The sequence below is a fragment of the Gymnoscopelus braueri genome (assembly GCF_963280865.1).
Source record: "Gymnoscopelus braueri genome assembly, chromosome: 8".
NCBI classification, from domain to species: Eukaryota; Metazoa; Chordata; class Actinopteri; order Myctophiformes; family Myctophidae; genus Gymnoscopelus; species Gymnoscopelus braueri.
Window position 1 is genome coordinate 3694226 of NC_137609.1, and position 27577 is coordinate 3721802.

The window sequence follows — 27577 nt, forward strand, 5'->3', positions numbered from 1 at the left end:
GTTCAAAACTTTGAATTATTAACTTAAAAATGAACTAGTTCATTTTAAAGTTTGTGACTGGGTTGGGGAATAAAATACAATAGGCCTATTTTAAAAATAAAACAGACCTTTTAAATACTTTTTTATTTTTTATTGTCATCACGAATCAGCGTCTGGCGACCTGTCCGCTGTTTCCCTTCTTTATACTTTACGTGCGGGGCGCACAAGCTCTGAACAGTCAGACAGGTTGTTTAGGTACAGCATGGCTCACAAACGAATATCAGTGACATTCTGGAGCTGGACACCTTGGACACATGCTCTGATGAGGGAATTCCTCACCATCACTCCAGAGCGCATGAAGAGCACATTGGGATAATAGCATTTACTGTATTGTGTGTCCTGATCATGCGCACATGTGGCAAAGCTGCTGCTATTATACTGTATAGTGTTCTGACGGTCGGGTCGCTGTGCCACTGCAAATAATGCGGGGTGCCGGGTGGCTCTGCACCCGGCACCCGGCACCTCCAGGTCAAAAGTAGTTCCCGCGGTATGTTGGGCCTGTTTATACCCAAATGACAGCCGTCAGTCACAGCTGTCATTTGGGTATTAACACAGCACTGTTCAATTTGAATAAGCTGCCAGCTAGGAAGGACGTAAGGAGAGAGACAGAGAAAGTGCGAGAGAGAAAAAAACACCCCCGACTCTGTTTTTGACAGCTTGGTTAAAACGATGATTTAGTCATGAAACATAGATCATAGTTGCTCAATCTTTCTTTTGTTTGGGGTGTTTTTGGAACCCCAAGAGGGCATATGGAACCAAATGGACCCGACGTGAAATAGGGCGCTAAATTTGCCTATATAATAAACGTCAGAAAAGATCAGGGGGGGGGGGGGCATGCAACAGCATCATTAGCTATAATAGGCGAGTGTTACAGATCTACAAGCTCACAGCAAAGGTGTTGCTGATCGCTGCGTTGTGAGCTTGTAGATCAGATAAACTCTGCACCACAATGGTAGCATGTGTGCGTTCATCGTATTCTTTATTATAGTGAAGAAATTGATGCTATTGGAGGATTAATATTATTATTATCGTTTTGTCCTTGTCTGTCGGTGTACAGTTGGTGCAATGGATAGGCCTACAGTAGCTGAAACACTATGAGCATACTCTTCTATTGTATGTGAATGCGCAAAATATGATAGCATAATAATAATAATAATAATAATAATAATAATAATAATAATAATAATAATAATAATAATAATAATAATAATAATAATAATATAGGTCATGTGGAGCCCACGGCACTCCCATGCGAGAGAGAGGGTCTATTTATTTCTGAGGAGGAGTTTCTCACAGATATAGGGAAAGTGTTTATATTGCGACGGGACATATATTATAAAGGTATATTATATTGTGACACGTGACGAGCTGCACACACGTGCACAGAGAGAGAGAGAGAGAGAGAGAGAGAGAGAGACCGCTTGCGTTGTAGCAGCAGCACAGTAGGCTATGGGATATTAGTTCTCCCTTGCATGTAGACATATTCATATCTTGCTAGTAGAATAAGTATAAGCTCTATATCTGGTTTAGGATGCAAGATTTTGCGGGGCCATAGGTTTTATTTTGACCACCTGTTCCCGACCGCGGGTATTTAAATACGCAAGATTTGCGTTGGGTACTGCAGGCAATTAACATGGTTATTACAATAATAATAATAATAATAATAATAATAATAATAATAATAATAATAATAAAATTAATAATAATAGCCTACATTATTAGACAGACAGGTATCTTGGCTACGTTATTCACTGGCTGCTACACTACAATGTGTACAATGTCGTTTTTTTATTATTATTTTGATCAATTGATGATGATAATAAGTCATTGATCACAAAAATATCCGGCTTTAAGTTGGCTGGATGTAGGCTATGGGTTATCACTACAGTAACATACTGCCACCTGTTGACGTGGGAGTGAAATGCCGTTTTCATTCACTCTAACTTCATCTCCATCAACCCAAACATGCGGTAGATTTTATAAACACACATGGCGATAATAAAACAAGATGTTAAACACACACGTTAAACAAACAAAACAAAACGACAGGACTAGCTGTTGTCTTTTAAATATTATTTACAGCTTTCCACCACGCCCATTGATGAGAAACAAGGAAGTACCGATCAATTTAACTTCGGCACGTTGCACATCCGGTTTATAGCGGATACGGAAATTGTCTCCATGTTTGTATATGTGACTGTTGAAATGACCGGATACGGTAGGCGGGCTTTAGACCAGATGTGAGCACGGAGTAGTGAATAGAAACCAGGCTTGAAAACTTGGTGAGTGGTGACGTGAGTTAAGGAAGTACTGCAGGCTGCAGTCACAGCCTGAATCACAACCACTCCGACAGAAAGGTAAATAAATGACCCTTCTATTGCTTGTCATTACTTTAATATGAAGTAATCCTGTCTATTAGCTTTAATATCATCATATTTAGTGTATATTGTAATGTAATTCCACAGGTTTATTTGCTAACACTGAAAGTAACAGGTGCACAGGTTAATGTAATTCTGAGAGGATGCAAATGTAACCAAATTGTCTACAAATGGATACATTAACAGCCAGTGGTGGAAAGTAATTAAGTACATGTACTTAAGTACAATTTTGAGGTATTTGTACTTTACTGGAGTATTTCTAATTTTCAATACTTTTACTTTTACTCCACTACATCTCAGAGGCAAATATTGTCCTTTCAATACCCACTTCAGCCCTATATACATTTCAACCATTTGAAAATAGCAGATCTACAAGCTCACATCGCGACGCATTGTGAGCTTGTAGATCTGCTATTTTCATAAAAACTTGTGAAATGGGACATCCTGCATAATGAGTACTTTATACTTTTGTACTTTAAGTACATTTTGATACCAATACTTTTCTTCTTTTACTCAAGTGAATTTTTAATTCCGGACTTTTTCCGGAGTATTTCTACATTGCAGTATTGATACTTTTACTTACTGTAAGTAAAACATGTGAGTACTTTCTCCACCACTGATTAACAGTGAGGATTTCAGGTAAAAAGGTACAACATGACCCAACAGGTGCACAGTAACAACTGTTCATTTAAAGGTGCTGGGTGATATTTTTGATTAAAATAAGTGATACATAGCTCTATATTAAGATAGTAATCATTGCTATAGTGTTTGTTCAGTAACAGTGTTAAATAGCTCTATATTGTGATAGTGATCATTGCTATAGTTTCTCAACCTTTTCAGGCCGTGACCCCCCTAGATAATCATATTTGAACTGGGGACCCCCCCTAGATAATCATATTTGAACTGGAGACCTCCCTAAATAATCGTATTTTAACAGGGGACCCCCCACCCTGACAAGCACTTGGAATTGTAGGAGTTGAGGCATTACATTTAGTTTGACTCGGTTCCACAGATAAATATTGTGAAAATAGCAGATCTACAAGCTGTGAGATCTGCTATTTTCACAATTTTGCCTCTTTCTTATATTATTTGACAATTTGGCCAAAGTTAGACGAGTTTTTATAGTACAGTTTGTTGATTACATGCAGTAATGGTCTGTTTTCTTGTTTTCACTGTCACGTAAGACGACGCAATAGAAGTAGAATGTCGAACGTGACGACCTGTTTCTTTTCCTGTCTGACAGGTTTGTCCGGCACTAAGACATGAACCTTTAGTTGAGACTTCCAACATGCTGCTAAGCAAACGGCTGCCGAGAAACGTCCTTCTACTTTATATATCCGTCCTGTGTGGACGAACTGCGGCGGTCGGACCTGCCCCGAACCGGTAGGCCTCCTGTCACAATTATTAATTTCATAACCGCCCTGGTCACCGTCAGTCGTTTCTTTGTATATTTTTAAGGTATCTTGTCAGTGGTGTAAAGTAACTAAGTACATTTACTCAAGTACTGTACTCTTTTAGGTACTTTTACTTTATTGGAGCATTTCCAATTGTCTGTACTTTTACTTCTACTCCACTACATCTCAGAGGCAAATATTGTACTTTTACTCCACTACAATTATTTGATAACTTGAGTTACTAGTTACTTTACAGATATATATTATTACATTATAAAACATTTATAAAACACTTTAGCCTGATTTTATACCAAGGCTATTTGAAAATAGCAGATCTACAAGCTATGTCGCGTTGTGAGCTTGTCGATCTGCTATTTTTAAACATTTTAGTACTTCTACATTGCAGTATTGAAACTTTTACTTAAGTAAAACATTTAAGTACTTTTTCCACCAATGCGATGCATTGTGAGCTTGTAGATCTGCTATTTTCAAAAGATTTTTATAGATTTGAAAACTGAAATGGGACATTCTGCATAATGAGTACTTTTACTTCTGGTACTTTAACTACATTTTGATGCCAAATGCCAATAATTTTGTACTTTTACTCAAGTACATTTTGAATTCCGGACTTTTACTTAGAGTGTAACTATATTGCAGAATTGAAACTTTTACTGAAGTAAAACAAATTGAGTACTTTTTCCACCACTATATATATGTGTGTAGGAATGGCTCTGTGTCATTGGAGCGTGTGTCCAGTCTGCCCAGTCTGCCCAGTCTGCCCAGTGGGCCCAGTCTCCCGGTTGCGAGGAAGATGGTGGTGAAGGAAGGAGCCAACGTCCTCATCCAGTGCAATGTGAGCGGAGAGCACGACCACTTCCGCTGGTTTGACCCTAAAGGTCGCGACCTGGAAGAGAAGAGTGGAGGTAAACAAACTATCTCAAACCTTACATAGACAACCTTTTTCTGTTTGTAAAATGGAGGCAAAACATTACCTGAACACGACAGACACTCAATACATCCATGCCAACATGACTATCAATTTAGTTTGCTTGTTTTTTGCCACCCTGCCATTCATAAGAAATATATAGGAAAACTAGCAGATCTACAAGCTCATAGTGTGGCACCACGCTATGAGCTTGTAGATCTGCTATTTTTGAAAAATCTTGAAAATGTGTAAACCTTTGAATATAATATTTTTTTAAGCGAACATTTGTTACTCAAATCTTTGCCTCTGGGGGGTCCCTGGAACAAAATATTTTGAGATGGGGGTCCGCGGCCAAATACATATCATTTTGGGGGTCCTTGACATGAAAACGTTTGAGAACCACTGCTCTATAAAGTCTGATTGACCTGCAACGAACCGAACCGTGATTCAGACTTTTCAGTAGGACCATGGTCCTCTTGGTCGATCCACACCGGAGTTTGGAGTTTGAATGCACGCTCACACCTCTCCCAACGAAGAAGCGGACCATGGTCCCTTTTTAACCCATTAAGACCGGGAATATACAAGCTCATAGCACGGCACAGAGTGCCGCGCTATGAGCTTGTAGATCAGATATTTTTGAAAAATCTTGAAAATGTGTGCAAATCTTTGAATATATATTTTTCTAAAGCGAACATTTGTAACTCAAATCTTTTCTTCTGGGGGGTCCCTGGAACAAAATATTTCAGATGGAGGTCCGCGGCCAAATACATATAATTTTGGGGGTCCTTGACATGAAAACGTTTGAGCACCACTGATAAGACATAAGTCTTTTTAAAAAGCTGTTAGGATTTAGAAGACATTTGTAAAATCCCCCAGAAGCAAAGATTTGAGTTAAAAATGTTCGCTTTGAAAAATATATATTCAAAGATTTGCACAAATTTTCATGATAAAAAAAAAATAGCAGACCTACAAGGTCATACACTCTGTACCGTAATCTGCTATTTTTGAAAAATCTTGAAAATGTGTGCAAATCTTTGTATATATATATTTTTAAAGCGAACATTTGTTACTCAAATCTTTGCTTCTGGGGGGTCCCTCCCTGGAACAACATATTTTACAAATATTTGCAAAAAAAAATCACGATTTAAAAGAAATAGCAGATCAACAAGCTATATATATATGTATACAAGCTCATAGCGCGGCACTCTGTGCCGCGCTATGAGCTTGTATATCTGCAATTTTTTAATTGCCAAAATAAATCTAAAATGACAGAGATGCGTTCCCGGTCTAAATGGATTAAACAAACCAAACAGTCCTGGCGTGAACAAGTCCTTGGAATCTGTCTTGTTTGGTTCTCCTCGTCCAGGTGGAACTGTTTATTGTACATATTTCTTGTTTTTCATACCAGTAACCTGTAAGTTGATTGTATGACGTTCTGCATAGTAGTGTATATCTGTCTGTTTTCTTAAATGTCATCATGATTTGAGTGCGTGGGGATCTCATTTTAAATAAGCCATTGTGCTTTTATGAGCGATCTAGTTTAGAGGACCTTGTATTGTTAACTGTACCTCCATGTACTGTTCCCATGTCTTACTAAATAAAGTACTTCAATCAATCAAAAGGTGGGAAGTGGCAGGTCCAGGATCAGGGGGTCCTCAACATCACCGCCGTGTCCTTTGAGGACCGCGGACGCTACACCTGCGTGGCCTCGCTGACCCGGCCGTCCAACGACTCAGAGCAGCGCGCCTCCAACCACAGGTCAGCTTTCTGTCCCTGGAATCCAGTGGTGCAAAGTAACTAAGTACATTTAAAAGTACTGTACTTATTTAAGTAATTTTGAGGTATTCTTTACTTTACTGGAGTATTTCCAGTTTTCACTACTTTCACATCTACTCCACTACATCTCTTGAGGCAAATATTGTACTTTTACTCCACTACAATTATTTGAAAACTTTAGTTACTAGTTACTTTCTAGATTTAGATTATTATTATAAAATATACATTAACCTCTTCAGCCCTATATGCATTTCGTCCATTTGAAAATAGCCGATCTACAAGCTCACAATGCGTCGCGATGCAACGCATTGTGAGCTTGTAGATCTGCTATTTTCAAAAGATTTTTAGACATTTTATACATTTGAAAACTTGTGACATTCTGCACAATGAGTACTTTTACTTTTAGGACTTTAAGTATATTTTGATACCAATACTAAGTCTGAAATGTTTTAGTTTTTGTCTAGTTTTAGTCAACTAAATATCGTAAGATTATAGTCGACTAAATCTACAGTTGATTTACTCGACTAAAATGTATTTTGGCGGTGCCTTGATGGCATCGTAATGCCTGATTTTACATTTGGTTGCATGCTGAAAATAGCAGATCTACAAGCTCACAACGCGTCGCAGCGCCACACGTTGTGAGCTTGTAGATCTGCTATTTTCAGAATGCAACACTTGAGTGCAACCAAACATAAAATGAATTGTCTTTTAGTTCTACTGGATCTCTTCTCCACTAGTCCCTCACTAACATTTTAGTCTAGTTTTTATTCGTTGACGAAATTGTCAATATTTAGTCTTAGTTGTAGCTTAGTTTTTATTTCGTTTTCATCAGTGAAAAAAGGTAGTCGACGAACGTTTTCCGTCATAGTTTCAGTCGACGAAATCAACACTGGCTCTATGTGTTGGGTAAAGCACATTGAACTGCCTTTGTCGTTGAAACACGCTAACGCTAACGAACCATGCCTCTCACCACAGCTACTATGCGGTGGTTGTGCGCGTGGCGTACACGGACGGTGGCGGCCTGGGCCTCTACTACGTGACGGTGTGCCTGGTGACGTTCGCCGTCACGATGTCGCTCGGCCTGTCGCGCCTCTGCACAATGGGCGGCCACCTGAAGGAGACGGAGCGCGCCGTCAACGACTTCTTCCGCACGGAGGGCGTGGAGAAGCTGCAGAAGGCCTTCGAGCTGGCCAAGAGGATCCCCATCCTCACCTCCGCCAAGACGCTGGAGCTCGCCAAGGTACAACGCTATAGCCGCTAACCCAGTGGTCACAATTTTTACTTTAGTAAAAGTATCGATACTGCAATGAAGAAGAAGAAAGTAAAAAGTCCAGTAAAAGTTTAAAAAAAAACGTATTGGCATCAAAATGTACTTAAAGTACCAAAAGTAGAAAGTACTGATTGTGCAGAATTTCCCATTTCACAAGTTTTCAAATGTACAAAATGTAGGCCTGTCCCCGACTAAGGATTTCTATAGTCGAATCTGATTGGCCAAATGTTGTCTAGAGTCGACTTTTTGGCATGATTCGACTGAGATTGGCTGCCAATCTCTCAGTCAAATCATGCAAAAAAAAAGTTATGCAATAGAGGAACATTCCATTTGGGCTGTAGGATATACCTGCTTGGTTTCTCCCAATAAATCATGATGTATATCCTATTTTTGGTAAACTATTCGTTAATTAGTATAACAAATTAGGCCTATCTTTCAGTCGAATAATACAAAAAAGAAAATCGACTAAGAGATTGGCAGTCGACTCAGACTCCCCTCGACTGATTAGTCGACTATTCGAATAATCGAGGTCAGGCCTAATAAAATGTTCTTTTGAAATTAGCAGATTGGCTATTTTCAAATAGCCGAAATGTATATAGGGCTGAAGTGGGTAATGTATGTTTTGTAATAATAATAAAGAATCTACAAAGTAACTAGTAACTAAAGTTTTAAAATAATTGTAGTGGAGTAAAAGTACAATTGCCTCTGAGATGTAATGGAGTAGAAGTAAAAGTATGGAAAATTGGAAATACTCCGGTTAAGTAAAAATACCTCAAAATTGTACTTCAAGTGGGGTCCGGATTAGTTCATATTAATTAGTTCAAATAAAAAAGTTTAACCATTTTAACCCCTATATACATTGGATATTTGTAAATAGCAGATCTACCAGCTCACAACACGTGACAAAGACTAATATAAAAATAATATTTTAACAACGCATATTTTGGAAGGGGGGGGCATGAAATCTTTTCAGATGGGGGTCCTTGACATTAACGCATTAAGACCAGGAACACATCTGTGTAATTTTTTTATTTGAGCTAAAAAAGCATTATTTTATACTTTGGCTATTCAAAAATAGCAGATCTACAAGCTCATTGAGCTTGTAGATCTGCTATTTTTGAAAAACTGTGAGAATGTGTGCAAATCTGTGAATATATATAAATATATATTCTTTTTAAGCTAACATTTTTATCTAAAATCTTTGCTTCTGGGGGGTCCCTGGAACAAAATATTTTGATATGGGGGTCCGTGGCCAAATACATATAATTTTGGGGGTCCTTGACAATTATGATCAAGTTTGAGAACAACTGATATAGAAACTATTTTGGAAGACATTCGTAGAATCCCCAGAAGCAAAGATTTGAGTTAAAAAAGATTAGCTCACATTTTCCAAGTTTTTTCCAAAAATAGCAGATCTACAAGCTCATAGCACTCGGTGCCGCGCTATGAGCTTGTAGATATACAAGCTATGAGCTTGTATATCTGCTATTTTTGAATAGCCAAAGAAAGACACAGATGCGTTCCCGGTCTTAATGGGTTAAAATGTTTGACAACCACTGCTCTAAGCAATATCTGTAGGGTTTTTAGTTTGACTAAATCCTTACATTTCAACACACGACTAGGTTGGTAGGATGTATATGCCGTTAGCACACTGGTTCTCAAAGTGTGGTCCTCAGAGCCCCAGGGGTCCTCAGTGGTGTAAAGTAACTAAGTGCATGTACTCAAGTACTGTACTTAAGTACACATTTGAGGATTTTTTTTTACTTTACTGGAGTATTATGCATTTTCAGTGCTTTTACTCCACTTCTACTCCACTACATCTCAGAGGCAAATATTGTACTTTTTACTGCACTACAATTTTTTTTAAAACACTATTTGCTAGTTACTTTGTAGATATTTTATTACTTCATACATTAACCAATTCATCCTTATATTTGGCTATTTGAAAATATCCGATCTACGAGCTTGTAGATCTGCTATTTTAAAAATATGTTTTTTATCAATTTTGAACAATTTTGGACATTCTACATAATGAGTACTTTTACTTTTGGTACTTTAAGTACATTTTGATGCCAACACTTTTATACTTTCACTCAAGTAAATTTTGCATACAGGACTTTTTCTTGTAAGGCCGTGCTCCCACCGCACTTTTATTTTACCTCTGGGGCAGAATCTGCCAATGCTTTGTCAATGTAAATGCGTGGATTCACGCAAGAGCGGATCTTTCCGCATGTCGCGCAGACCGTGCGTTTATCCGCTCTACACGACTTGTCCATTTGAAGCAGAAAACTGCTGGAGGCAGGAGCTGATTTTCCCCCTCTGTCCAATCGGGTGAGTCGAAGGCGGACCGTCCCAAGACTCAGGAAGCAACATGGTGCTACGGGGAGGGTCCTGAAAGTGAGTGACAGGTGCGTCACTCCCGTTTTTTAGAGTCCGCTGGCTGCAAAAAACTGTGGCCGCGCACAACCTGCGTTTAACGCTAGACGACCATGTGTTGGTGGGAGCGCGCCCTAACAGAGTATTTCTACATTGTGGTATTGATACTTTTATTCAAGTAAAAAATGTGATCATCACTGGGAGTCCTTGAGGGTATTCCAGGGGGTCCCCAGCAAAACGAGGGGGGGGGGGGTCTGGCCTTCAGCCAAATCCATATCAATTCATATCCAGTGGTGGAAAGTAACTAAGTATATTTACTCAAGTATTGTACTTAAGTACAATTTTGGAGTATTTCCAATTTGCAATACTTTTACTTCTACTCCACTAAAGAGGCAAATATTGTACTATTACTCCACTACAATTATTTAAAAACGTGTTATTTAAAAACACGTTGTGAGCTTGTAGATCTGCTATTTTCAAAAGATTTTAATACTTACACATAATATGATACCTTGTGAAACGGGACATTCTGCATAATGAGTACTTTTACTTTTGTTACTTTTTGCTACAGGTGACCCAGTTCAAGACCCTGGAGGTGGCGCGCTACATCGAGGAGCTGGCCAGGAGCATCCCCCTGCCCCCGATGCCTCCCCTAAACCTCCTGACCTGCGGGGCCGTGGCCTCCCCATCCTCTGGGGAGGCGTGGCGGGGGGAGGAGGACGAGCAGGAGGCGATGATGAAGGCCATCGGTCCGCCGGACCCTGGAAGCAGCGTGGCTGTGGAGGTCTCTGTCCACGTCGAGACCCCCATGACCCTCATGACCCTCAGCACTTCCTCCTCCTCCTCGTCCGCTGGGCCAGGAGCTGAAGAGCACAGGAAGGAGGAGTGTTGATTGATTGATTGATTGATTGATTGATTGAATACTTTAGCCTATTATCCCATTAAGACCGGGAACGCATCTGTGTGTCATTTTTAGATTTCTTTGGTTGTTCAAAAATAGCAGATCTACAAGCTCATTGTAGATCTGCTATTTTAGAAAAAAAATTAAAATGTGTGCAAATCTTTGAATATATATATTATAATTTTTTCAAAGCAAACATTTTAACTCAAATCTTTGCTTCTGGGGATTCTACACATGTCTTCTAAGGGCGTGCTCCCACCGCACTTTTATTTTACCTCTGGGGCAGAATCTGCCAATGCTTTGTCAATGTAAATGCGTGGATTCACGCAAGAGCGGATCTTTCCGCCTGTCGCGCAGACCGTGCGTTTATCCGCTCTACATGACTTGTCCATTTGAAGCATAAAACTGCTGGAGGCAGGAGCTGATTTTCCTCCTCTGTCCAATCGGGTGAGTCGAAGGCGGACCGTCGCAATACTCAGGAAGCACCATGGTGCTCAAGGCAGAAGGCGGTGCGGGCTACGGGGAAGGTCCTGAAAGTGAGTGACAGGCGCGTCACTCCCGTTTTTTAGAATCCGCTGGCTGCAAAAAACTGTGGCCGCGCACAACCTGCGTTTAATGCTAGCCGACCATGTTTCTAGCCGACCCACCGCACTTTTATTTTACCTCTGGGGCAGAATCTGCCAATGCTTTGTCAATGTAAATGCGTGGATTCACGCATGAGCGGATCTTTCCACCTGTCGCGCAGACCGTGCGTTTATCCGCTCTACACGACTTGTCCATTTGAAGCATAAAACTGCTGGAGGCAGGAGCTGATTTCCCCACTCTGTCCAATCGGGTGAGTCGAAGGCGGACCGTCCAAAGACTCAGGAAGCAACATGGTGCTCAAGGCAGAAGGCGGTGCGGGCTACGGGGAGGGTCCTGAAAGTGAGTGACAGGCGCGTCACTACCGTTTAACGCTAGCCGACCATGTTTTGGTGGGAGCGCGCCCTAAATCCTAACAGGTTTTTTATTTTGTTCTTCTTTTCTGTTTTACTTATGTTGTTATATCAGTGGTTCTCAAACTTTCATGTCAAGGACCCCCAAAATTATATGAATTTGGCCACTGACCCCCATCTCAAAATATGTTTTTCCAGGGACCCCCAGAAGCAAAGATTTGAGTTAAAAATGTTCGCTTTAAAAATATATATATTCAAAGATTTGCAAAAGAAATCCAAGATTTAAAAAAAAAGCAGATATACAAGCTCATAGCTCATAGCGCGGCACAGAGTGCCTCGCTATGAACTTGTATATCTGCAATTTTTTAATAGCCAAATAAATCTTAAAATGACACAGATGCGTGCCCGGTCTTAAAGGGTTAACATGTGTGTTAACAGTACAGGTAGAAGGATAACACAAAAAGCTCCAGGGGCCATTGTGGTCCATTGTACTCAATTCATCAGTAATACATAATATTGTCGCTGTGGGGTGGAAGTCCAAAACCTTCCTTTTTTTTAATTATTATTATTTTAATAAATGTGAGGAGTTGTGAGTTTGTAGATCTGCTATTTTCACTACTTTTGTGCAAGTAGGGCATTAATTTACGAAAAAAATTAAAGTTGAAAATAAATATGGAGATTTCTGTCCGACAGTGACAATATACTATACTATACAATATAATACAATAAACTATATAATATAATGCAATACACAACTATACAATACAATACAATATATACAACAATACACTATACAATACAATACAATACACTACGTATTGTAATAAAACTCAGTTGCATCAAAAGGTATATGTACAGAGAAAGGAGGCGTTCACGGAGTTCACGTGTATTTTGAGGTCAGCCATTCTTCTGGGGTTAGTTTTGAGTTTGGGTAGGGAGTGGAGATCTGTTACCCATTCAATCCGGGGACGCATCTCTGTCATCTTTTATTTATTTATTTGGCTATTAAAAAATAGCAGATCTACAAGCTCATAGCGTAGCACAGTTTTTTTGGGGGTCCCTGGAACAAAATATTTTGAGATGGGGGGTGGGGGGGGGGTTCGCGGCCAGATACATATAATTTTGGGGGTCCTTGACATGAAAAAAGTTTGAGAACCACTGATATATATAGCAACATGAGTTTAAAAAAAAGGATTTAGAAGACATTTGTAGAAAAGATTTGACTTACAAATATATATATTTAAAGATTTGCACAAATGTTCACGATTTTTCAAAACAATAGCAGATCTACAAGCTCATAGCGCGGTAGATCTGCTATTTTTTGAATAGCCAAATAAATCTTAAAATGACACAGATGCGCTCCCCGGTCTCAATGGATTCATCTGAAATCTGAAATGCGATGCTGAGCCGATGGGAGAAGGAGCGCTCCTATATGTCTTACAAGGGATGGGGTACGGTTGCCAACTACCTGAAATTCTATAAGATACATCCGGCCGGGCGTCCCTTATTTCTAAGAAAAATAAGGGACGCCTAGAAAAAGATCAAATCTCACTGTATACTGTATGTTCAGTTTACTGAACAAGCTGAGCTTGTAAATCGTTTATTTTTTAGCAAAGAGATTTGGTGCAGTCAGAAAAAAGCGTCCAAGTACAGAGACAACTCAGGTCCAGTATACTAAGTCTAGAGGGTTTAAGAAGTGGTTAAAACCTATATTATAATATATGTACTGTAGCTGTTTGAACTTGTAAGATGTAAGGGACAATTCTGTATTTCAAGGGACAGTTGGCAACCCTAGGGGATCGTTAATTTTTATCGATTTAGATCCCACTATCGATTATGTTCTATTATTGGTAGCTGTTGACAAATAGGCTCTATGCAGAGCAGCCATATCTCTTCCTTACTTCCTTCATGGGTGTTATCGATTATAATGAAGGCTCTGCTCCATTCTGGTCTAATCTCTCAAGAACAGATTCAGAGTCAAATGCAAAAGTGAAAAACGCTGGGGGCGCTCTTTTTCCTTTTTATTTGACTTGGGATCCCAGATTGATTCAGGGCAAACCGAGTCAGGGTGCTGATATTGTGCATGTTGGCACACTGGTCCAGGGACCCTCATGTTTTCCTCCAAATGGGACCAAATCCATTTGTACACTCTTACTGTTATGGGGGTCCTTGAATTTTTTTTTGGAGAACCACCGCTAAACTAAATGGAACATAGCCTTAATTATATCACTGGTAACACCAAGGAAGTAAGGAAGAGGCCCAATTTCTTTCCAATATGGCTGCTGCGCGTAGAGAGCATATTGGTGCTAATCCGGGGCACTTTCATTTTTTACGTAGACAATCAAAGGTAGAGCAACTAAGACCAAACTCTGCCGATTAATCAATCGTTGGACTATGATGGGGACAGCTCTATCTCTCTATATATATATGCCATATTATGTAATACATCTACTGTGGTACTCTGAATCCGCTGCTGTTGTGAGATTAGACGTGTTCATGTTTACTATAATAAACCAAGTGCTGTTTACTTGAATTGTTTCGGTTCCAGCCAAATGGATGATTGTACTCATTTCTGGAGTTTTTTTGTTTAGTTTTTTGCCACATTGATATAATTGGATTGTGTTATTTTTACTGTAAGATGTGTATTAATGCTTCATTTCCATTAAGCCATGGGTCTTCAACAGGGGTCCGGGACTAATTACTACAGTGGGGGTTGCCAAATCTTTGTGTTTTTCTTTCTCTTTTTTTTTTTTACATTAATCACATGAACCCTAGCATCAGTATTCTTTTTTTATTTTTATTTTTTATTTAGAGTAGCCAATATATATTTTTTAATTTTAATTTTAATTTAGTTGTTATGCCAATTAATTCCTCCCCACACATTGCTGTGTTGTCACTGCTTTTGTATCCTACTGACTCACCTGCCAGTGAGGAGCCCCCACCAGGAGGACGTAGAGCCTTCGTCCTACTCCTCCCGCCCAACACTCCCCGCTGACAGGTGCCGCCCCAGCCCTAGGAGTACGTGCAGTGACCAGTATCACCCTCACCGCCCGTCTTCCATCCCCCGAACACGGGCCAATGGACCCTTCGCTAAACCCCACCCCAGAAGCGATTGTCCAATGCCAGCTTAGCAACCGTTGTTAGCCTGGCATAGGTCTGGCAAGCTTTCGTCACCTGCCATAGCTGTCAATGTTATTTCGCCCGGACACACACAATCATTTGCAACATAATAGCAAGAATAGGAATACCACGATAACGCAATGGTGACTATGAACCACGTACCCAAACCCGTTGGAGGCTGCTTTTCCCAAGCTGAAATCTGCACTTAGACCGGGTCCGGGTGTGTTTAACACATACACAGCTTAAAGTCAGGAAAGTTACACGACACGACTCACTCGCCCAGGTGGTGTCAATAATAGGCTACTAATCACCGTAATCGTAACAAAATTCAGAATCACAGCGCTGCCTGTTTCGGTATTCCGCACGTTAAAGTATATTAATTCATTTGTTCATCTATTTATTAACTGCTGCTGCAGTCTACTTCCATGTACTGTTATGTACTGTCATGTACTATTCTCATGTCTTACTAAATAAACTACATCAATCAATCTTACCCTGCGGTACATGAAAACTCCTGTTACAGTCATGGATCAACTTTAACCTGGTGTTTGCACTTTCTCCATTTACGGTCCGTACATCTATATAAACGTTCAGATTTCAAATATAAAGTGCTGCTTACCCCATGGCCACGGATGTTAAAATTATGCGCGGGACTCTCAAAAGTACCCGTATATTCTGTATTGTTCAATAAAAAGCATTTTAATCCGATCAGTGGCCATTTTCTCATAATGTATCAGAGTGCAATACACCTACAAACCGATAGGGTCGCTCAGTTGAAAGCGCATGGAGAAAATGGCCACCGATCAGATTAAAATGCTTTTTATTGAACAATACGGATGATACGGGTACTTCTGAGAGCCCGTACATAAATGTAACATCCACGGCCATGGGATAAGCACTTTATATTTGAAATATGAACGTTTATGTAGATGTACGGGCCATAAATGGAGAAAGTGCAAACACCAGGTTGAAGTTCATCAATGACGGTCGTGACAGTCGACCGTCGTGTATCCATGGCTATTACTCCCTCTAACATTTCCCATGTTTTTAGTTTATTGAAATAATGTCATGCACATTTGTCCAGTGCATAGCCTACTGCAGGCCTTGTTGACTAGATTTAGAAGAGATTTTGAAGCTCTTGCTCCTGAAATGATCGATTATTTTTAAGGGGAAAAGCCATCATTTAACATGCAAGTCAATGGGTGAGAAGCAAAGCTTGCCAGGTCTGGGTGTGACTAACTTCGCACCACCAGTCACAAAGGGGAGTGGGTGGGGCTTAGCGAAGGGTCCATTGTGTTTGTGTAGACGCTCGACAAAGCCGGATGTACCACGGTGGATTCGAACCCCACAACCTCCGTGGTGGTGGGCAGGGACTTTACCACTGCGCCACCCGAGCGCTGCATAAATATTCTGAGGGGAACATTTGCCAAAAGATAGCAGATCTACAAGCTACAAGCTGTAGATCGGCTATGTTTGGCCAACAGGTTTGGTGTAGAGCAGGGCTACTCAACTTAAGATGGCTCAGGGGCCACTCAGCAAAATACCAAAAGTCCAAGGGGCCGCCATAAAAATGACGGTCCTATTTTGGATTTTTCGATTTTGTAACACACAAGAAAATGTACATTTTGACATCATATTCTTTTCACTGTACCAGTTTATTTTGTGTGTATGTCCAGTGGCATCAGTTCAGCCAAAGCTAAGGTATGGCAAGGTTAGGGTTGCCAACTCCCAGAGATTGAAATAAGGGACACCTATCCTGGGCGCGCGGCAAAGCCGCGCGGCCGGAAAAATGTGGGGGTCAAACCCCCCAAAAACCCGAAATGCATAGAAAACTATGCATTATACCTGTAACAATTGACGCACCTGTATGTATGTCTGTCTGTTTGTTTTTGAAAAATGTTTTAGCAACCCATATATTTGAACGGAAATGTATATTTTTATCCTGTGCTTAAAAATTTAAAAAAATGAGGGGGCCGCCATGAGGGGGCCGCCAAGACGCTGCGTTCGGGCCGCGGGTTGAGTAGCGCTGGTGTAGAGGGAAAAAAGAGCAGACCAAGTACAAGTACTTGTAGATCTTCAAATGGCCGGTATATATAGGGCTGAAGTGGTTAATGTGTTTTGTAATAATCAAAATCTACAAAGTAACTAGTAACTAAAGTTTTCATATAGTTGTAGTGGAGTAAAAGTGCAATATTTTCCTCTGAGATGTAGAGGGGTAGAAGCAAAAACATTGAATTGTAAATACTGAAGAGTAGTCAAAATAGAAGTAAAGTAAAAAAAATACCTCAAAATTGTACTTAAGTACAGCACTTGAGTACATAGACACTTTACACCGCACTGCCCTACAGCAACAAGAATTAAAGTACTCATACACATCTCTACACAAAAAAAGACCCCAGATGGGTTGGCATTACTAATGAATGTGTATAGCAACATCAACTGTTATGTTATTCATAGAGCGCTTTTCTAGGTACTACAATGCATTTGAATGAACCAATTTAGACCGAGAACGCATCTGTGTCATTTTTTGATTTCTTTGGCTATTCAAAAATAGCAAATATACAAGCTATGAGCTTGTAGATCTGCAATCTTTTGAAAAATCGTGAAGAGTTTTTGCAAATCATTGAATGTATTTTTAAAGCAAACATTTTTTACTCAAATCTTTGCTTCTGGGGGTCCCTGGAACAACATATTTTGAGACGGGGGTGCGCAGCCAAATACATATAATTTTGGGGGTCCTTGACATGAAATTATTTTGGGGACCACTGATATAGAAACATACGTTTTTCCCCCAAAATAACTGTTGGATTTAGAAACATACGTTATTCCCCCAAAAGAACTGTTGGATTTAGAAGACATTTGTAGAATCCCCCAGAAGCAAAGATTTTAGTTAAAAATGTTATATTCAAATATTATATTTTCAAAGATTTGCAAAAAAAATCATGATTTTTCAAAGAAAATAGCCCAAAGAAATTTAAAAATGACACAATGGGTTAAAATTAATGCATTTCCTTAATTCCTTGTAATGACTTCCTTGTAAGTAACACTACAAGGAATATTGTGTAATTATGGGCATTACACAAAACTGTAGGGAGGAGGTGTCATTGTTTACAATGATTCTACAGCAGTGTCGAGGGGTCCCTGACCAAGACCTCGACACACTGCTGAGGTTTGGAGTCCAACCGGGGACGTTTGGTTCCCCTTCCCAGGCGGGCTCTCTAACCATGCAGCTACGGCCACTCTAATGCACTGTGGCAGTGGTGGAAAGTAACTAAGTACTTTTACTCAAGTACCATACTTAAGTACAATTCTGAGGTATATGTACTTTACTTGAGTATTTCCAATTTCCAATACTTTTACTTCTACTCCACATCTCGGTTCCACATATTGTACTTTTACTCCACTACATTTATTTGAAAACTTTAGTTACTAGTTACTTTGCAGATTTAGATTATTATTACAAAACCTGCATTAACCATTTCAGCTCTGTATACATTTCAGCCATTTGATAGCTGATCTCACAATGCGTTGCGATGCGACGCATTGTGAGCTTGTAGATCTGCTATTTTCAAAAGATTTTGAAAACTTGAAATGGGACATTCTGCATAATGAGTACTTTTACTTTTGTTACTATAAGTACATTTTGATGCCAATACTTTTGTACTTTCATTCAAGTCAATTTTGAATTCCAGACTTTTACTTACTTTTACTTTTACTTAACAAAGTATTTCTACATTGCAGTATTGATACTTTGACTGACTTAAGTAAAGCAATTGAGTACTTATTCCACCACTGCACTCTGGCACAAGGACCAATGAAGCTATACATCTGATAGAGATGTCATAGCACTGCTCTTAGTGCTGAGACAAGACGGTCATTGTGTTTATTATATTTGATCAGACTTATACAGTGTACCAAAGGGGATAATACATGCACCCAGTGGTGGAAAAAGTACTCCGATATTGTACTTAAGCAAAAGTATCAATACTGCAATATAGAAATACTCTGTTACAAGTAAAAGTCAGGAATTAAAAATTTACTTGAGTAAAAGTACAAAAGTATTGGTATCAAAATGTACTTAAAGTACCAAAAGTAAAAGTACTAAAATGTTTGAAAATAGCAGATCTACAAGCTCACAACGCGTCGCATCGCGACGCATTGTGAGCTTGTAGATCTGCTATCTGCTAAAGTTTTAAAATAATTGTAGTGGAGTAAAAGTACAATATTTGGCTCTGAGATGTAGTGGAGAAGTAAAGTACAGAAAATTGGAAATACTCCAGTAAAGTAAAAGATACCTCAAAATTGTACTTAAGTACAGTACTTGAGTACATGTACTTACTGTAGTTACTTTACACCACTGCATGCACCATGGTCTTCAGTGCATCAATATTAATATCCACCAGAACTAGCTATGAAGACTAGTGTGCAGTTACATCTTGTTTCAGTTTCAGTTTCAGTTTCAGTGCATAATGTTATGACATTAATCCCTTGTTTATCTGCACTGTGCATCTTGGTTCTGTATAACGCTATTACAGTAAATTATTAATGGTTCTGTTGAGTCATTCATTAAAGCTTGAAATAATGAATTTGTTTTAGTTTTAATTTACTTTTTCAGTTTGATTTTTGTTGCATGAGTAGTTTTAGCATTTTACAAAATGTTTTTGTTAAATTTTTAGGTATTTTGAGGAAAGCCTTGATTCATAGAAGCTGACAAATGGTAGGATAACATAATTGCATGACATCAAATATGATTTACAAAATACTAATTGTTCATTAAAGGTCCTATATTGAACAAAGCCATTTTAGTGTGTGTGTGTGTGTGTGTGTGTGTGTGTGTGTGTGTGTGTGTGTGTGTGTGTGTGTGTGTGTGTGTGTGCGTGTGCGTGTGCGTGTGTGTGTGTGTGTGTGCTTCTCTGTCAGTTTCTCAGTTGAACTTTTCAAATTAGCTTCACCCAACAAATGTTACTGTGGTCATCAGGGTGGATTTAAGGGGTGGTTCACCCCCAAAATTACTTTTTTTCTATTAGTTACCCCATGGAGACTTGAATTCATGGATATTTTCTTTTTTTTGTCGCATTCCTAAGCCAATCATTTGATGACCGGCAGTGGTTCCGGTAAGAGACACAAAGAGTCTCCTTTGTGTCTTCTACCGGAACCGCTACCTACCGGTCCGCTGGTCATTAAATGATTGGCTTAGGAATGCGACAAAAAAAAATCCATTAATTCAAGTCTCCATGGGGTGATTAATCGATAGAATTTTTTTGGGTGAACTATCCCTTTAAGACTCAACACTTCACTACCGAGGACGGGCAGTCGGGTGGGCATACAAACAAACTACTGGAGTTGTAAGGAATATGTGGGCCAAGAAAGCACCAGTAGAATTTTTTTTTAATCATTTACAATCTGAATTTATAGTCCATGACCTACAGTTTTTACATTATTTAATTCCATGTAAAGAATTCAAATGAAATAAAAACTTTTAAAACCCTCCCAACGTACGTCCTATTCAAGGATAGCATTGCTGTCAGGCAGAAACTGACAGCACTTCATATTTCCTTCATATACTTTTCCTTCATGTATTTTTTATAAATTATTATATTTTTATTTTCCATAAATGAATGCCCTTTTTCATCATACAAGAGTGTCTCACAAAACCTATGAAAATAGCAGATCTACAAGCCTAGACTGGCTATTTTCACTATTTTAAATCACTTTTTAAAAATAATAATAAAAAAGGAACAGTTTAATCTGAAGACTCCACCTTGGCCCGTAGCACTTGACCTAGACTTGACGACCAAGCAGTCCTGCAGGTTAAAATGTCATTTAGATAGCATGTTATTTAGACAGATGCCAGGTTCATTCGTTGACCTGGCATCCTATAGTTTTTATAGTTTCATGGTACAGATCTTTTTTTTGGTATACTGCTTAGACTGATGCTAGGTTCTTGGTTCTATGATCATAGACCAATGGTTCTCAAAGTGGGGTCCTTGTGGGGGGGGGGGATGATGGATAGGAACCAAATAGACCCTTGTGGGTCTGTAACTCTGAGAGTGTACAAATGGAACCATATGGACCCTGACAGGGTCCATTTGGTTCCATTTGTACAATCTCAGAGTAAAATTACTGGGGGTCCTTGAAATTAAAATGGTTGAGAATCACTGCTAGAGCCGTAAAAAATCTTCTCTTATGGGGGTCCCTGGCGTATCTTTTCAAATGGGGGTCCGCGGGCTAATATGTGTCAATTTGGGGGTCCCTGACATGAAAAAGTTTGAGAACCACTGTCCTAGACAACTGTTTACCTTGCTTATTGTAATCGCTCTAGATAAAGTGCGTTTGCTAAATTCCCTAATTGTAATTGTAAATAGTTTTCCCACCCAACAGCAACTATTACCTAAGGGCGCGCGCGGTCCCACCAAAACATGGGCGGCCGCTGTTCAACGCAGGTTGTGCGCGGCGTGACCCACCTGTCACTCACTTTCAGGACCCTCCCATGCAACAGCTACAAGCAGTTGCTCTATCGCAAGCACCATGTCGCTTCCTGAGTCTTGGGACGGTCCGCCTTCAACTCACCCGATTGGAAAGAGGAGGAAAAGCAGCATAGAGCGCATAAACGCAACATGTGCGCGACAAGCGGAAAGATGCGCAAGAGCGTGAATCCACGCATTTACATTGACAAAGCATTGGCAGATTCCGCTGTTTTCCCTCAATATCCCAGAAGCCCGGTACCTTTAAACCCCTCTTCAGGCATCCCTACCTGGTAAAGATTGTCCATCGCTGCGTAATCTGCGACGGGTTCGTCCACCGTCAGAACGATGGTGCTGCTGGGCGTGACCCCCAGGCTGCCCAGCGTGGCCGAGTTGTCCGTCAGACGCTGTCCGTTGACGGACAGGTTCTGGTCAAACGGAGCCACAGAGAAAGCGGTCATGATCTGTATCTTGAGCTCCCTCAGCGTCTGATTGGCCGAGACGGTGAGCGCCTTCTGGTCAGCGAGGTTCCTGTTCCTCGTGCTTCTTCTCCTGACAGCTTCCGTTGTCTTGATGCCGTTGTTGTTGTTGGATGTTAAGTGGGGGGCGGGACCCGCCGTGACGCCGGTAGCGCCGTTGTTAAGTTTCAGGCGTTTGACAATGTCCACTGACTTGCTGAAATCTGCACCTCCGGTTTCTCCGGACTCGTCCCTCTTTGGCGTCTCGCCCCTCTCCTCCTCTACGTCTGAGCCGCTGCCGTTCTGCTCCGCGGTGTTGGGCTCTGAATCGGCGGCCTCCTGCTTTGTCATCTTGATCTTGCGGATGTAGATGGTAGCCTGGGCGTACTCCCTCAGATCTCTCTGCCTCTGGACCAGGAAACCCTCGCGACACTCCCAGCACAGCTCGGGGCGCGTGCTGTACTGCGGCGGGGGGGCGCGGTCGGCGGGTGTGGATTGGCGGGAGCGGTGGATGGAGAGCGGTTGGTCCACTGTGAAGAGTCTGTTGACCGCCTCCCATTCGTCGGGCCAGAGCAGGGTGACGTGTTGAGCGTCTCCGTTGACCAGGGAGTCATAGGTGAACTTGAAGCCGCCGTGGGGACACAGCAGCAGGCTGTTGTCCACACTCAACACTGGAGGAGACTTTGTGGGCTTTCTTATGAATTTACGCCACTCGGCCACAAAACACGGAGGGATTATGTACAGTACTTCCGTACACCGAGGCCAGCTGGTGAGCCTGGGCCGGTTCTTCTCCTTAAACAGGTCGATTAGTTGGTTCTTCTGCTTGGAGGCCATCGTCTTTTGCTCTTGCTCCAGACTGAAGCAGCGGGAGCAGGGCTGATGCCACTGGCTGAACTCAGGAGCTCTGGGGAAGTAAGCCCTCAGCGTGGACCACGCCTCCGACGGCACCAGCCTCCGTTCGTTGGCCAGGGTGCTCAGAGTTCCGTGATTGCAGAGGACGTCCTCGTTGAATGTCCTCGTCTCTTCCTCGCTGTCGTTGCCTTCTGGGAGGTGCGGCCCGTACTCTTTGCTGCTGATGCCGCGCGTTCCACGTCCGTTGTTCCGTCTGTCGTCGCGCTTCATCTCCTGCTCGTCCTCCAGCTGCTTCAGAGCCAGCTGTCGCCCGGCGCGCAGGGACGCCGTCCCTACCCAGAAACCCTCACCGCTGTGTGTGCAATTGACCATGTTCGACACTTCCTTGAAGTCCTCGATGAGCTGTTTCTTCAGTTTGAGCACCCTGCACAGCTCCACCACACACTCCTTACACAATGACGAGGCATTCAGACTGGTCCCTCCGCCGTAGCGGTCGTAAAGGAGCTGGGCCACTGGCAGGGAGACCCTCTTCACCTCCCCCACCTTGTCAGGGTGCAGCTTGCCGTGAGAGCACAGAAAGGGTGAGTTGTCAATCTCCGTCGTGGTGGCGGATTCGTCCATCCACATCCTCAACCAGTCCAGAGGAACAAACTCGTACGGCTGGCCGTCCGCCGCGGGCAAAAGCTTGTAGAGCTCCTTCACCTCCTTCCAGTTGTCCACGTTCTGCTTCCTCTTGTCGGCCATCTTGACACACTGCTCCTCAAACTTGTGGTTGTCTCGGTCCACCAGCCGCTGCAGGAAAGCCGGTACCTTGGCGTCGGTCCGGGACGGGTCCGTGTTCTGCTCCTCCAGGACCTTGTAGACCAGCATGTAGGCGTTCCTGGAGCAGTGATAGCCTTTATTACACCTGGGTTTTCGTGTCTGTTTGGACTGCGACGTGAGGTCCTCTTTGACGCCCAGATGGAGCGCCTTACCCTCCATCTTTTCTGTCTCGTCGTCGTTGAACTTGTACCAGTCGCCAGTTCGCACGTCCTTGACGTGTGCGATGTAGTGGCCCGAGTAGGCAGTCACCACGCGGTGGATCAGCACGGTGCTCAGCTCGTAAAGGCACCTCTGGTCTTCTTTCCCCTCCAGGAAAGGCCCCATGTCCAGCATCTCCGGGAAGGTGATGTATGTGTTGAGCTTCTTCTTGTGGCCCGTTTGTCGGTCGAAGACGAAGCGCATGAGCTGCAGGTTGAGGATGGGCGGCAGGCTGTGGAGTTTAATGCGCCTGGTGGCGTTCTGTTTGCTCTGACAGCTCTCGCAGAAGTAGCGGTTGTCCCTGTCCAGCTTCTCCTCCTTGAGGAACTCGCTCACACATTCGGTGAGGTTCTTGAGGCCCTGGATGTTCAGCTCCAGCTCGTAAAACGTAGACGGCAGCGGCGAGACCCGGCCACACCGGTCGCACGCGGTGACGTAGGAGAACTCTCCGCAGAACTGGTTCTGGATGACCTTCTGCAGGCTGGGGTCCTTCTGCTTGGCCAGAGAGTCCTCCAGCAGAGTCAGGAAGAGCTTGGAGAACTCCTGGGCGTCCTGCTGTAGCCCTGTGTCCAGTCCCAGAGCCTTAACCAGCCCAGATGGGTCGATGTGGCGTCGGTTGCTGTTCTGCAGCAGTGCAAACAGAAACTGGAGGTGTTCCGAGATGGACTGAGGCTCGTAGACCGAGTCGTCATCATTTTGCTCCTGCGCTCGAGCGCTGTTGCACCGGTAGAGGCTCCTGCGCAACTCCAGGTTGTGGAACCACACCTGCAGGAAGGCGTTGACATAGCACGTCGCACCCAGATTTGTCAGACCCACAAACGCGTTCTTATCCCGGCGCTCCGAATTTGGGTCATCGATGTAGTCATCGATCTCTCCCAGCCACGCCTGCTCACCAATTCCCACGAGGCAGTTGGGGTTTCCCTTGCAGTTCCTCCTGCAGATTCCTCTCCTGCAGGCCGGGGTGTTGACACGATACGCCAGCTCGATGTGTTCCTCACCGATGTACTCTGGCGTCACGCTTTCAACCCAACTCCACGCCGCTTTGCCCAGCTGTACACGCGGCGCCATGGAACCTCGAGACAAAACCTAAATATGGGGAGCAGTCGTTAACGGTTACGATTGTTTTTCTGAAGTCCTGCTTTCACGTTTTTCGCCAACAGGCTAACTATGACTAACGATGAACGATCACAAACGAACTTCAGCTAAATTATCACAAACGTAATACCATTCTGCTTATTCCGTTGCACTTGTAAATCACTGGATAAGAGCGTCTGCCTAAATTGCAATGGTAATTTTTAATCAAATGCGGGCGATTATGGACTACTGATTAAAATTTTAGATGCTATGGATGCAGCTGCTATCAATTTAGTCTGTCCAGTTCAGGCATATAAGCCTTAAGTGATCAATAACGTTTCACAGGCCTGGTTTTAAAGCTGTGTTTCTGCAATGCTCACTTTGCACCATGATGTCACCATGACATCGATGTTTATCACAAATGTACTGCAGCCAAAATAGATGTTATGGATCTAACTGCTATCGATTCACAAAATACAATGAATGAACCTTAAGTAATAAATCAAGTCAATAAGTAATCAATTAAGTCAGTAGCCTATTGTATCTCAAGTCTGGTTTTAAGCTGTGCTGCTCTGATTCGGTGTTGCTGTGATGTCTGTTGTTTTGCTAAATATGGATGTCTGTTAAATCACAATTGCAGAATGTGTGTGCGTCAACGAGAGGGAGGACAGTGGAACAGTGAGGATGCAAGGAGTAGAGGTGGTGAAGGAGTTTAAATACCTTGAGTCAACTATCCAAAGTAATGGGGAGTGTGGAAGAGAGGTGGACAGAAGGGTACCAGCAAGAGTGATGTATAGGACGGTAGTAAGATGCTGTACAGCTTGGACACGGTGGCACTGACAAAAAGACAGGAGGCGGAGCTGGTGGTGGCAGAATTGAGGGTGCTGCGATTCTCATTAGGAGTGTAGGGAAATTTCTCACTGAGGTATACAGATTTGAATTTATTCAAAGACAATGATTTGTACTGCGCAGTGCCATTCACTTCAAACCACTCGCTTCAGTTTGATTTATCCATTACGCAGGAAATAAAGAACGTATTGCAATAAAATGACACTCTATAAACAGTGACACTTATGTGTATCAAATATGGTTTTATTCAAAGGCAATCAAAGGCTAGAGCTTATGATGCAAATGTCGAGATGAGTCCGACATTACATAGGCGCCTCCCATAACCGGAACATTCGCCCCAAAACACACTCGCCCCCATGTTCTTTTATTTGTTTTACTGAGGTCAAGGTTAGGAATAAGGTTAGATTTAGGCATAGTTTTACTTAGATTACGTTTAGGAATACCTTGTTGGCCACCGTTCCAAGGTCAATCGATTTGACCCGGGACGAACGTGTTTTGGGGCGCGACAAATTGAAATGAAATTTAGTGGAGTGACATTTCATGTAAATATACAACAGGACAAATGTGAAACAGTAAGCACAGCACTGCAAGGACTTGAACCCTGTTCCCAGCATAATCCAAGAGTACCTACTACCTGTGCTTTATTGCCATGTTGACACCATGTCCTTACTTGTATGTGTGGCACAAGATAGCAGCTCGGCCACTGCAATGCCCCTTGCACAATTCTAAATTCCCAAATAGTAGGTAGTGCGACTTAGGCGCAAAATGGGGTCTCGAAAATCTATTATTTTCAAAATCCAATGACACCTTACCAGAGTAGCCCCAGTGGCCTAATGGATAAGGCACTGGCCTCCTAAGCAAGGGTTTGTAGGTTCACGTCCCGTTTGCGGTGTCTAGCAGCAGAATGGCGCAGCGGAAGTGTGCTGGGCCCATAACCCAGAGGTCGATGGATCGAAACCATCCTCTGCTAGCTACATTTTATCAGCAGAGCATATACAATTCTGTGGGGAACATTCACTGAAAATGGCACATCTACAAGCTCACAACTTGTAGATCGGAAGAGTTCTGAAAGTTCTTGCCTAGAATGAGTCATACTCTCACACAGTGGTAAACATTTTGGCTGTGCTGGCTTCCTGCTCCAATCGACTGGAAAAATACTATCTATATTATCATATATTATTTAGAAATTCCGTCTGTGTTTTCTGGGTCGGGCTGGGTGAGCTTTTCTGGTTTGAGTACCTGCCTGTCCGCAACTTCACATTGAAGGACATGGCACCAGATATGTGCTATCTTATCAAGGAGTCTGCTCACTGACAGCAACGCTATACTAATATAACAATATAACAAAGTAAAGATCAACACAGCACCTACTTCAAGGATGACTTACAAATTATTGACACACAGTCGTTTCCTTTTTTAATACCATGTTATTTGGCCTGCAAGTCAAAAACTGGCCCTTAGTGATAAGTTAGTCATTAACCTAAGATGATAAGAGGGAATGTATGTGTATGAATTTGTATTTATACACTTTCATGCTCACACAGCTTCCATTTATAGCCCAGGAATGCATTGAATTTAATTTCTTAGAGTAAAAAAAAAGAAAAAAGACCACTAGGTCATTACACAGTCATTACAGAGCTATGCTGTTGTCCTGATACCACTTGATACCAGTCATTCTAAGTAGGAAACCTGTACTAATCAAAACAAACATTTAAGAGTCGCAGTGTATCCAAAATCATTAAGTCC

At 41.9% G+C, this 27577-nt stretch overlaps 2 protein-coding genes across 2 annotated transcripts; one reads left to right on the plus strand and one right to left on the minus strand.

Annotated features, from left to right (window-relative positions):
• The first annotated feature begins 2355 nt into the window (after positions 1–2355).
• LOC308091211 (microfibrillar-associated protein 3-like) lies at positions 2356–13051 on the plus strand. The gene is made up of 6 exons (XM_080436653.1): positions 2356–2396; positions 3661–3800; positions 4535–4734; positions 6359–6494; positions 7488–7752; positions 10730–13051. Exons 2-6 carry the CDS (start codon positions 3706–3708, stop codon positions 11048–11050), a joined length of 1017 nt encoding a protein of 338 aa, XP_080292779.1. The 5' UTR covers positions 2356–2396; positions 3661–3705; the 3' UTR covers positions 11051–13051.
• Positions 13052–21817: 8766 nt separating this feature from the next.
• LOC308090033 (ubiquitin carboxyl-terminal hydrolase 48-like) lies at positions 21818–24976 on the minus strand (the record flags this gene model as incomplete). The annotated part of the gene is made up of 1 exon (XM_080435059.1): positions 21818–24976. The coding sequence occupies one exon, from the start codon at positions 24974–24976 to the stop codon at positions 21818–21820; it is 3159 nt and encodes a 1052-aa protein (XP_080291185.1).
• Positions 24977–27577: the final 2601 nt, after the last annotated feature.